The 13,363-nt window shown below is 38.6% G+C and overlaps 1 protein-coding gene across 2 annotated transcripts in view; it reads left to right on the top strand.

Moving 5' to 3' along the window:
• The first annotated feature begins 2,992 nt into the window (after positions 1–2,992).
• LOC131435600 (ceramide transfer protein) overlaps positions 2,993–13,363 on the top strand; it is a 49,172-nt gene continuing 38,801 nt past the window's right edge. Inside the window, exons 1-4 of one of the 2 annotated variants that reach the window (XM_058603660.1) lie at positions 2,993–3,167; positions 3,241–3,591; positions 4,303–4,601; positions 4,663–4,893. In XM_058603660.1, coding sequence (XP_058459643.1) covers positions 3,355–3,591; positions 4,303–4,601; positions 4,663–4,893 — 767 coding nt within the window. In that variant the 5' untranslated portion in view covers positions 2,993–3,167; positions 3,241–3,354. Of the gene's footprint in view, positions 3,592–4,302; positions 4,602–4,662; positions 4,894–13,363 lie in introns of both variants that reach the window. The other variant, XM_058603659.1, reaches the window with a different exon arrangement.

The raw sequence follows: 13,363 nt of genomic DNA on the forward strand, positions 1-13,363 counted from the left end.
CCTAAAACCACACGCGCGCATGGTACTTGGACGATGGCCTTAATATATACTTTCTACTGAGATATGATATATGTAACAGCTGGCTATCGGAAGTACCGTCACGCTTTCATATATTTAATCTTTCGTGTTCTGGAACGATTTGACCAGATCAAACTATTAATTGCAGTACCACGCGTTTCACGATGTAAATTTATGTCAATTTTCCCTTCCTAAACATAACTATGGAATATCATATAGATACACCGCGCAGTTTAAGGGGTTACACCACTGTAGAATTCTTAAAAAATCGGAATTTTTTTTCATTGCAGAAGGTCATGTATGATCTTAAAAATAATATTCCAAAAGATGAAAAGCGTAAAAAAAAAAATTCTCGAATAAATCAGAACCACGTTTTTTGAGCTGGCCGGAAACATAAGTCAAGTACTCTCGATAGTTATCTCCACAGAGGTACGTAGGAGTTTTTGAAAATTGTGAATATTTTTTTTTTAATTCTGTGCTGAAGAAATGCGGTTTTATTTTCAAAGGGCTGCTATTTTACAGAAAATTCATTAATTTAAAAACCACTACGTATCTCTTTTCACACTGTGATATGAAATTGGAAAATGTTTTGTTTTTTTTTTGTTCTAGATCGAAAATTGCGGGAGCTGAATTTCCGGTCGTCAAAATACAGCACTTTCGCGGAAATGCCACCATTTGGTTTTTTAATTTTTAAAATTGATCATTTTTTGTGCTCATACAAAATTCGGATTACTCAATTTTTTGGATCCCAAAATAATTCCCCAAAAAAGTCCTTCTCTTATTTTTCTACAGTGGTGCAACCCCTTAAACGATATTTAAGTATGTCCTAGTTGAACATGGTCAGACAATCATCTGCAAGGAGTTATACAATGCTCTATAGATTTCACACGCGCGTCTACACGTTTTAAATTTGAGATAACCAGAAAAAATAATCCTTATTGTTAGTAAGAGGTAAACATAATTTAAAAATGGATGCAATAATTTAAACAATATAAAATATCTTTAAAAGAACGATCACACCAGTGTCCCATATTTTCCACTTGCAGTGTTGTAAGATGATGATGATGAGACATTTTACAATCTCGACGAACTGATTAGAATGGTATATGACACTCTCCCCCACGGGACTTGGTTCAATAACCGGTTTGAAAAGTGAATAAATAATATAGGAAACTGCAGAGTTTTCTATATGCTTTTTCGGACTGACATCATATTAACATCATATTAACAAGATATCCAGCTCTAACATTTCCCGAACAAATCATTGGCAACATCCTTTTTTGCGAGTATGACGCCCTCAGGCTAGTCCGCCTCGAATCTCGTACATAGAAGTAGGGGAGAGAAATGTCAATTCGAGCGCGCCAAAATAGCAGCACTGCGCACCGATACAATTGATTTGATATGTTGAATGTGATACCGTGCGATGGCGTTGCTGAACTGAAGATTGATTTCGCTCGAAGCTGACAGGTGATTGATTTCGCTCTAAGAAAAGTAAGTATATCCTATGCTTTAAAGATTCGTGAATTGAGAATCCTTTTATAAATTTTCATTTTTTATTAACTCTTATTAAAACTAGATTATTCTTGATTTCATGCTATTGAACAATCCAATCAGCGTGGTCACCACGAGATAGCGTTATGGTGATTGTTTTGACATATCCCATGTATTTAGAAAAAAAATTTGAGGAATTTTTCAATTTACTTGAGTTTTGAAGAATTCAGATGGCAAAACCTTACAAATATGGGTAAGAAAAACGATTATTCACGTGTTGTCATCAAACATATGATTTCAAATTGTCCTATACTCTTGACAATCTCGGATGAAATTTGAAAATTTCAGATCACATACAGATTTGATTTAGATGATAAAACATGAGTAAATAGACTAGTCATAAAACTTTTGATCATAATTTATCAATTAATCTTAAAATCCAACCCAAAAAACAAAGAATATCCCAGATATAAAAACAGTACCCAACCTCACTTCTTCGAATTTGGTATTTCATGTTACGATTTCTCCATAAATATCGATCAAACATACCACGGAAAGTTACTGAATCATTAATGATCGTTTTTTTACCAAATTTTCACACGGTTTTGTATGTTAGTATTCGATTATATGAAAAAACAAATAAAAACCCTGCATTTTGTTCGAATTTTCAAGCAAAATCTGAAAATTATCACCATCGCTTAGTTCAAAGCTCGCCACTCGGGCAGCGCAGCGATCGCAAAAGAGTTAGTTGGATTCTTCAATATAGAAAAGATTGAAATAAATTTATTAATATAATATAATCAATATAATAACCTGCTGAACCGAGTTTTTCCGTGTGCATTGATGTGCTGTTCGTATGCTCTCCACCAGAGGACATAATCAACACAGTCCCGCATACGCATGGCTGCCAGATGGCTGACTAAACGCTGCCAGCTGGAAAAATATGGCTGGCAGACATTCTGGTGACCGACTGCCTCACCGCTGCCAGAAATACAACTCAAACGATACAATACCAGGATTTTTCCACATTGAAATCTTTGACATTTTCAGCGAAGGTGAGAAGATAAAACGCTCGGCTAACTTGGATACAGGCGACTTTGTTTTGTCAAATTGGATTCGACAACCGTCACTGAATCAATTTTGGTAGCCTTCTGGTGGCCATGGCTGCCCAGGTAGCCAAAACGCTATGCGGGACGTGGAGTGCATTGTCATGTTTGGTTACTTAATCAGAGTTGCCATTATTAAAGTATTCTGAATGAACTCTCCACAAATAAAAAGTTGGTACAATTTCCTAAAACACGAACCGTTACGTTTGAGGTTTGTTTTTTAGATACGATGTAATGAATTTATTAAACTACCAATGTTAATTGCACGCTTCCAATTCGTTTCACATCTAATATTGTAAAACATTTGGTCTTTAAGCAGCTATTAGTATAACAATCTAATGGCAACCCTGCGAGTTGTACTCGAGTTGTCAGTTTGTATGTGAATAATAATTCATATTTTGGTCTTAATAAAGGGAGAAGAGAAAATCACAAAAATAACAGCAATCGCAGTAGGTAAAAGATCGACGATTGAAAGTTGGTATTATTCACGGCACCGATCTGTAGAGTATTTGTCAGTGTTCCGTTATCAATGTTCGGCTTTCAAATGAAATGGTGGGCGTAACTTTTGAATAGTAATATTCGCTACGAATTTTTTTAAATAGCCGTGTGTTTATTTTCGATTTAGTGTACATTGTGGGTTACACCTCCAAAAACAAAACAGGAAAATAGATGTTTTGATTGTAAAAATCAGTACTAATTATTCAGTTCAATAAGTGCAATAAACAGTAAGTTGGTGGAAATGGGCGATGATTATTATTTGCATAATAACATATCGAATAGTGACGATTCGGAATCAGAATTAAATTTGAGCACACCAGAGCTGAAGGGATACCTAAGTAAGTGGACTAATTATATTCACGGATGGCAGCCTAGGTTCATCGTGTTGAAGGATGGTACCCTTTCCTACTATAAAAGTGAACAGGATAGCGATTTCGGATGTCGTGGAGCAATCAGCCTGCAGAAAGCGACGATTAAGGTGAGAGTTGCATGAATATGTACAAATACTGCTAGATTTGTAGTACTGTTATCTTCACCAGAGCAGATATGGGGTGATATTTGGGTATGCCTTATTGTACCTCTTGAAATAGCAGCTGAAATGTTTAGTTCAGTCTTAGTATAGTACTCACTACTTTTTTGCATATTATCAAGCGTACTGTCCATTTTTTTCATTTTTTCGTATTACATGTAACAAAGTAAGATTGTGTCTGCTATATAAATTCCGTAAAGGTGAATATAATTCAATTGACTAATATTTTGTTTATATAACTTCAATATAAACGCTAGAGTTGTATATACAGTTGTATATTGAAATATGAATTCGATTGTGATAGCAGATCAAATCCTGTTTTTTATATCATCGCGCAGATGCCATACTCAGTTTAATCATAACACAACAACAATGATTCAATTGATGATAAGAAATAAACATTTTCTATCGGTTTCGGGTTTGGGATGATTCATGTATCTTGAAGTTTAACTACTACCAATACGATTTACGTGATGCTTCTAATATGGTACAAACATGTAGGCGCTTTTCGACCTTAAGTTCATATTTGATTGCTCCAATTGCTCAATTTATTATTCTGCGATGCACGTTGCTCATGGAAGCTGACAATGATTTCACGGCTAGATTCAAATACAATAACCTAACTACGAAATTTCTCTTTTCGTTCATATCGGCCAACAGTCACACGAATTCGACGAGTGTCGTTTTGATGTTTCGATTGGGCAAAATGTATGGTACTTGCGGGCAGAAACACAAGAAGACAAACGGAACTGGATCGAAGTCCTTCAGTCATACAAAACCGACTATCCTGAAACAATTAACTTACGTCGACACGGAAGCGCAATCTCATTACAGTCCAACACATTGTCGACTGCCAGTGGGAGCAGCTTGAAGCGTGTCAGTTGGGGATTGCGCGAAAAATTGCATGAAATCGAAACATACCGAGATATTCTGTTCGGACAGGTTGATACGCTACAACGGTAACTGACTTAATCAAAAGGATAATTTCGTGGGTCAATGACATTATTTAATCTATTTTAGATATTTCGATTCGCTACAGTTGAAAAATGAAGGCAAGGATTCTTTAGAATTAGGCGATGGCTTGCGACCGATTGACTTCAAAGGAGAGGCAATAACATTCCGTGAGACAACAGCTGGCGTGATAACTACGCTACAGCATTGTTTGGATATTATTAAGCAAAAAGAGGACAGTTTCAAGAAGAAATTAGAAAAGGAAATTGATAGACGCAAAAAGGCTGAAGAGCTGTACAGGTAATCTAGTTCTAAAAAATTCTGGTTCGCACGTTATACCTCTGATTTTTCTGTGGGTAAATGAATTAGAAATTTTTGTGTACATTTTTATAATAGGTGGTTGTTAAAATCATCATTGAAATGAAAAAGCAGTCAATTGAATTCAATATATTTTTATTGCTGATTGTATATTCTTTTGTGTGCTATATGCTAAACTTTTCTTACATTCATTTGGTTGTACCATGCACGGTAACTGTTATGCAAATATGCAAATATTTAATATTCATAATGCTTTTGAGGTGCATCCACTTTAGACAAGTCTCCTGATTAATTTGAATGTATCACGGAAGCTTCTTAGATTTCCCTTCAATTGATCGATTAACGTCACTCGCAGCACGCCTCTTATTCTTGCTGCAAACGGTTCAAATGCAAGAATAATTTTCACTTTGTTGCTATTCGGCAGGTCGATCGTAGCCATGTGGTGTTCTTTGCTGTATTCTGCAAACGTCTCCATGTAGTTCGATTCATATCCGTGAATTCCACTCCACTTGATCGATCCACCTTGCTCGCTGTGTTTCTGTTTATCTTGTGTCTAGTGGATCAGATTCAAGAACCATTGTTACTGAGCATCCTTATGACATGGCTAGGCCATCGTAGCCGTTTAATTTTAGTTGTCCGTCCGATCGGTGGTTCTTCAAGCGACTATTACAGTTTGTGGTTCATACGCCGTCTCCACGTTCCGTATTTCATTTGCATTCCGCCATAGATGGTCCGCAGCACATCTTTTTCGAAAACACTAAAGGCGCGTTGATCCTCTGCCAACATCCAGGTCTCGTGGCCATAGAGAACAACCGGTCTAATGAGCCTTTTATAGATGCTTAATTTCGTGCGGTGGAGTACTTTACTCGATCGAAGATTTTTTTGAGTCCAAGTACGCACGATTTTCTGCCAAAATACGCTTCCAATTTTTTTCTGCGGGTGTCATTATCGGCGGTCACTAGTAAGCCCAAACACACGAACTAATCAACCATTGTGTATTAATATTTGTGTTGGGAGGCGTAGTGTTTAGAGTCACAATATCAACATGAACAGCGAAACTGAAAAGCTGAACGGTCTTTCGGAAGATCGTATCACTCGTATCGATCCTTGACTTTAGAATCACACATTTTAAAGCAATATTGAACAAGGAAAAAGATTTCATCACCTTACCGTAGCCATCTCCTAGATTCGAAGAGACTCTAGAGTGTCCCAGATACTCGGACGTAGCACTCACTCTATGCATCATTACTTTAACCAATCGCGTCAGTTTATCCAGAAAATCGTCATTTTGTCATAGTTGTTCTCGATCGATTGTGCCATATGCCGCTTGAGGTCAATGAATAGGTGATGCGTGGGTACGTTCTGTTGATGACACTTCTGAACTACTTATCGTCTTATCGCGAGTATGTGCGTCTCCCAACTGCACTCCGTCAAAGTTGGTTCACATTTATTTTCGAAACACGTGCGTTGATCCTCTGCCTACATAGTCCAAATTTTGCAGACATGAGGGTTTTTAGATGCTCATTTTGGTACTATACTGTACTTTTCTCAGTCGAAGGGTTCTTCCTAGTCAAAAGTGTGCACGCCTGCTAAAATACATCTCTACATTGCTCCACTGGTATCACTACCGGCGGTCACTAGTGAACGTAAAACTCGAATTCATCAACCACCTAGATATTGTCACCGTGTGTCAATATTCCTGGTGGGAGGCGTAGAGATTCGGCTTTCCACCCGATGCATGTTTCCATCATCACCTCAAAGTTATCATCATTGTCAGTGAGCTGAGCTGAGCTGAACTGAGCTGAAGTAGATCGCCCGTAGTTGCACTTCGTCATAGACCGAATGAGTGGAAATGTACTATGAAACAAGAAAATGAAGCTTGGGTGAAGCAAATCATATTCACTCACTCCTAACTTCATTATATGATCAATCACGACGCCGGCTACGACCAAAGGCTGTGCTACTGAGGAAAAGGAAGGAATGTTAGTCCGATACTCGTTGTTTCTAGAGACCGCGGTTACCACTGTATCTCCACGAGCATCACGGGATAGGAGATGTGTTAGTAGGGACGGAAAGAGATCCGGATATGTTTTGGTAAACAATATGATCTCAACAAAAGCTGATTTTCGATACTCAGGTGAAACATAATAAGGCATTGTTAAAAAAATATAAAATGTCTAAAGAACGATCTCACCAGTATCATTTTTCTTCTATTCGCATTGCTGTTAACAACGCGAGATGAAACACGACTACTGAAAAAATAAAACAAAATAAACACTCGCGAATGGGTTTGCTGCAGACCAATTTTAGATTTTCAGCTTGAATAACACGATTGACTTGTAGATTTTCATACATTCCATAGAAATCTGATAACACCGACAACGATATGCAGACGGTGCTTCGATCGATTAATATCGTTGAATTTTGGGGCTCCTTCCACAATATCATCATTGTCAGTGATACCAAAAAGTTGATCAGACTTTCATATCATCGGAAGACCATATCATCACTATCCGTATCATACCTTTCAAAGCAACCTCAAACAAAAGCCATGAAACTCGAACGGATTCGAGAGTGCCCCACATACTCGAACGAAACATATCACTATATCCATCGATGCTTTGATCAATCGCGCCAGATTATCCGGACAACCATATATGTGCTTATTCTGTGCAATAGCTGATCTTGATCGATTGTTTAGTCAATTAATAGATGATGTGGGTTCGTTGACATCATATTACAAAGATATTCAGTTTTAACATTTTACGATCAAAGCATAAACGACAAACTTTTTTGCGATCATTGCGCTCCCATTCGACTCCAGCGCTCCCATTCCGAGCAGCATTGCAAATATACGGTGTACAACTTTGTTTCCGCCGTTTTCCGATAAGTGGCTGTACCGGCTGAGGCTGGTCAAAATACATAGACGATAATGTCTTTAAAGTGAGTGTGTACAGTGCCTAAAGAATTGTCATCGCCGTTTCAGTGACAGTTGTTCTAATTTTCGTTTTATTCACGCTCGAAAATGTCTGTTTATGTGCCCAATTCTCGCCATTTGCGGGAAGTTTTACTTTTCTGTAACAATTCGTAAAAAAAATGCAGCTGAAGCGCAGCGAATGCACTCAGAAACTTACGGTGATGCTGCCCTGAGTAAAAGAACGTGTCGGGAGTAGTTTTACAGGGTCCGGCACTCGAAGTGTAACCAACTTCAGACCTTCGAGCCTGGCGTCAAGGTAAATGCGACATATTATCGGAAAAGTATTCTGGAGGTTGCTTTGAAGCCGTGGGCACACAAACATTTCGGTGGCAGACCATGGACGTTTCAGCAGGATTCGGCACCGTCTCACAAAGCTCGAGTGAACCAAGAATGGCTGAAAAACAACGTTCCGAACTTCATCACGTCCACACAATGGCTCTCGAATTCACCAGATGTGAATCCAATGGATTATTCTCTTTGGGCCATTTTGGAGAGCAAAGTCCGAACTAAAAGATACACCAGTCTCGAGGCGCTGAAAAAAGTTATTGTCCGCGAGTGGGCCAAAATACCTGCAAGTCACATTCGGGCAGCTTGCGATTCGTTTTTTGACCGTCTCAAGGCCATAGTCAAGGCAAAAGGTGGTCATATCGAGCAAAAGTGAATTGATTCTGAATTTGTATTATTTTTACACTTTTTGTACTTTGAATTACGTAAAAGTAATTTTCCAAACTGAATTTATGGCCTTTTTAATTGGTTACACTTCGAGTGCCGGACCCTGTAAAAATGGTGATTTCGATGTCGAAGACAAACATGGTGGTGGAAGAGAAAAAACCTTCATTGATGTATAACTAGAAGCATTGCTTGATGATGATTCGTGCCAAACCCAAGAAGAGCTTGCCGAATCGGTGGGAGTGAGTCAGCAAGCCATTTCAAAACGTCTCAAGACCTTGGGCATGATTCAGAAAGAAGGAAAATGGGTGCCGTACGAGTTGAAACCGAGGGACATCGAGCGACGTCTATTTGTATGTGAGCAACTGCTTCAAAGACAAAATAGTAAGGGGTTTTTACATCGAATCGTAACCGGTGATGAAAAGTGGGTTCGATACGATAATCCTAAACGCAGAAAATCATGGGGAAAGCCCGGGCATGTTACTGCGTCGAAGGCAAAACCGAATATTCACGGCGCCAAGGTTATGATTTGTATTTGGTGGGATCAGCTCGGTGTGATTTACTACGAGCTCTTAAAATCGGGTGAAACCATCACAGGAGATCGCTAGCGAACGCAACTGATGCGCCTTAGTTGCGCGCTAAAAGAAAAGCGGCCACAATATCAAGAGCGACATGATAAAGTCATCCTCCAAAACGACAATATTCGGCCTCATGTCGCAAAAGTGGTCATAAAGTACGCTGAAATGGGAAGTTTTGCTCCACCCGCCGTATTCCCCTGATGTCGCCCCTTCTGACTTCCACCTACTCCGCTCGATGGCACACGGCCTGGCAGATCAACATTTTCAATCCTTCGAAGAGTTGAAAAAATGGATTGCTTCATGGATAGCGTCAAAAGAGGATCCTTTTTTTCGAGCCAGGATCCGAAAATTGCCGGAAAGATGTGAGAAAGTTGTCGCTAGCGACGGACAATACTTTGAATAATACATCTGTAAGCACCTTTTCGCAATAAAGCTTTTAATTTTGCAAGAAAACGGCGGAAGCAAAGTTGTACACTTGATACATTTGACATGTTCAATGTGATACTGTGTGAAGGCTGTGTGACCCTGTAAAAATGGTGATTTCGATGTCGAAGACAAACATGGTGGTGGAAGAGAAAAAACCTTCATTGATGTATAACTAGAAGCATTGCTTGATGATGATTCGTGCCAAACCCAAGAAGAGCTTGCCGAATCGGTGGGAGTGAGTCAGCAAGCCATTTCAAAACGTCTCAAGACCTTGGGCATGATTCAGAAAGAAGGAAAATGGGTGCCGTACGAGTTGAAACCGAGGGACATCGAGCGACGTCTATTTGTATGTGAGCAACTGCTTCAAAGACAAAATAGTAAGGGGTTTTTACATCGAATCGTAACCGGTGATGAAAAGTGGGTTCGATACGATAATCCTAAACGCAGAAAATCATGGGGAAAGCCCGGGCATGTTACTGCGTCGAAGGCAAAACCGAATATTCACGGCGCCAAGGTTATGATTTGTATTTGGTGGGATCAGCTCGGTGTGATTTACTACGAGCTCTTAAAATCGGGTGAAACCATCACAGGAGATCGCTAGCGAACGCAACTGATGCGCCTTAGTTGCGCGCTAAAAGAAAAGCGGCCACAATATCAAGAGCGACATGATAAAGTCATCCTCCAAAACGACAATATTCGGCCTCATGTCGCAAAAGTGGTCATAAAGTACGCTGAAATGGGAAGTTTTGCTCCACCCGCCGTATTCCCCTGATGTCGCCCCTTCTGACTTCCACCTACTCCGCTCGATGGCACACGGCCTGGCAGATCAACATTTTCAATCCTTCGAAGAGTTGAAAAAATGGATTGCTTCATGGATAGCGTCAAAAGAGGATCCTTTTTTTCGAGCCAGGATCCGAAAATTGCCGGAAAGATGTGAGAAAGTTGTCGCTAGCGACGGACAATACTTTGAATAATACATCTGTAAGCACCTTTTCGCAATAAAGCTTTTAATTTTGCAAGAAAACGGCGGAAGCAAAGTTGTACACTTGATACATTTGACATGTTCAATGTGATACTGTGTGAAGGCATTGTTAAACTGAAGATTGATTTCGCTTTATGTACGGTTCAGGCGATCCGCCTCCTTCCATCACAGTCAACCTCCCTCACCGTCACCTTCAACATTAATTACATGCATTCTTATGGAGACACTCACACGTAACGTCACCGTCACGGAACGTTTTGACGGACGGAGCGTGTGAACGTTCCGGTAAAAAAAATATTAAACTAATTTTGACGGAAGCTGACGTTCCGGTGACGGTGACGAAAGAAGGCGGACCGTATGAATCGTACATCAAGCTGACAGGGTCTGCTTCTGAAGTACTTGTAGAATAGCGAATATTTGATATCACGAGCACCAGTGAACCCTGCTAGCTCTTAGCTATTGGTCATCGACCAATAGGCAACATTGTACGCGGTGTTCGGCAATCTGTTTACGCGGTAGCTGCAGTAGTCTAGCTTAAGGCCATCGTCCAAGTACCATGCGCGCGGGTGGTTTTAGGAAATTTTCGATGGAAATTTCGAAAAATTGGACAAAACCAAAAACATACAGACCTTTGAAATACTTTTATCTATCTACAGGGTGAAAATGACTGGAAAATTCGGAGGATTTTACGAGTCTTATCAAAAATAGCGCTGAAAAAATGAGCTTTTTTTGTAATTTTTCACAATTATTTGAAAAAATAATTCGATGGAATGAATTTTTTTTTTCAAAAAAAACCTCATGCTGGCAACAAGGATCACATTCGAAAACATTTTTGGAAAACCTTTTCACGCTTTTCATGGAAAATCAACGAATTTCATATAACCGATTTCGTGGAAATTTTTGAAATTCGTGGATTTTCTATGCCAAGCGTGAAAAGGTTTTCCAAAAATGTGTCCGAATGTAATCTGTGTATCCATAATAAAGTTTATTTGAAAAAAAAAGTGTATGTCATCGCTTTATTTTTCCAGATAATTGTGAAAGATCACAAAAACACTCATTTTTCAGAGCTATTTTTGATAAGACTCGGAAAATCCTCCGAATTTTCCAGCCATTTTCACCCTGTAGATAGATAAATGTATTTCAAAGGTCTGTATGTTTTTGGTTTTGGCAAATTTTTCGAAATTTCCATCGAAAATTTCCTAAAACGACCCGCGCGCATGGTACTTGGACGATGGCCTTAATCCCTTTTTTAAATAGAGCATACGACTTCTTCCATAGATTCCTGCGGTAGAATTACATTTTCCCAAACCTTAGAAATCAGCCAGTTCATTACATTGAAATCTTGTGTATATATTCAAGCATTAGATAAGTCTTAATAAACAACAGTAAATGACTTGAATATTTAAATGAAGAAAAAAAGGCAAACAAATGATTTTGTATTATATTTGATGTCTAAAAAAACGGGAATCTAATTGATTGTATTTAATAAAGCAGTACAGCAGTGATTACAGTCACGTACCCAGAGGGGGGGGGGCCGAGGGTATCAGTAAGGGTTTTTGGGCTATCGATGCTACTTCTGATAGTACTTTATAGATGAATCAATTCTCAAAATCAAGCTTTAATATATTGTATGCGAACATTCTTAGTATGGCACACATCCCCTACTTTACTACGGGGCGTATTTCCAAAATTTACAGTGTGAGATAACAATAAATAACTCAAAAACAAAGTTTTCTAAAACTTTTGAAAACAATGAGTCAAATAGTCTATCTGTTTCATTGTCTTCACTGTGGGTAGTGAGCAAGTGCGAATGAATAGGCATAAACATCAACTCCATAACACAAAACTCTGTCCGACCATAATCAGGGTGGCTGCTCCAATTTGTGTTTTAAATTATCACCAGCAAGTTAAAATCGATAATTTCGACTGTTGGAAATGTATTGGGATTTGTTTCAAAATATTAAAAATGAAAACAAAAAGGGAACAACTAATTCATGTTTATTGTGTAATTCTGTATAAAATGTTCAAAACAACGAATGTAGCAATGAGAAATTCTCTTTGTTTACTTTTTTTCGATTATTACGGTACTCTTAGCAATCCTTCTCTTCAATTATTTACCGATAATAATAACCAAAGCTATCATCTTTTAATCTGCCCTGAAGAAATTACTGAAAAAAGCAGGAATATTTCGCAATAATCGAAAGAGAAAGTAAACAAAGAGAATCTCTCATTGTTACTACTCATGTACTACTTGACGAGTATAAAAGGTAAACTTTGATCGAAAATGGTTCATTTCATCTAGTGCGTTAGACGGAAGTGGATGTCGTGGTGAGGTTCATCCATCAGTAACAACAAATCTGGCATAAAGCGTCAAACACTTAGATCGTGCTCTCATTTGGACTTCGGACGTCGAGCGCAGCAGTCGCCATCGATGAAAGCAGATCATTTGCGTGGTACAAAACTCAAAACACTCAGCTCTTGATTAATTTCTGTGAATGAACTCTAAAACTGAATTTGAAATCCATTCTGCTCCACCTGAATTGTGAACTTAAATTCAAAATTCTGTTTCAGAATTTAAATCCAGAAATCAGAGCCTGCATGCTGGAACTACATTCTGGAACTGGATTTCGAAGCTAAATTCAGTTTCGGAATTCGAATTCAGAATCCAGTGTTAGAATTAAATTGCAATTGCAATTGAGTTTGGAGACTGTTTAGATCTTGAACTCAGGTCTAGTTTCTGAATTCTATAAATTGGTTCTTTATAGAACTATTAATATATATCCAAAGAACTATACGAAGTTTTACTACTATGTAAATCTA

The sequence above is a fragment of the Malaya genurostris genome, chromosome 3 (genome assembly GCF_030247185.1).
Source record: "Malaya genurostris strain Urasoe2022 chromosome 3, Malgen_1.1, whole genome shotgun sequence".
Classification (NCBI taxonomy): Eukaryota; Metazoa; Arthropoda; class Insecta; order Diptera; family Culicidae; genus Malaya; species Malaya genurostris.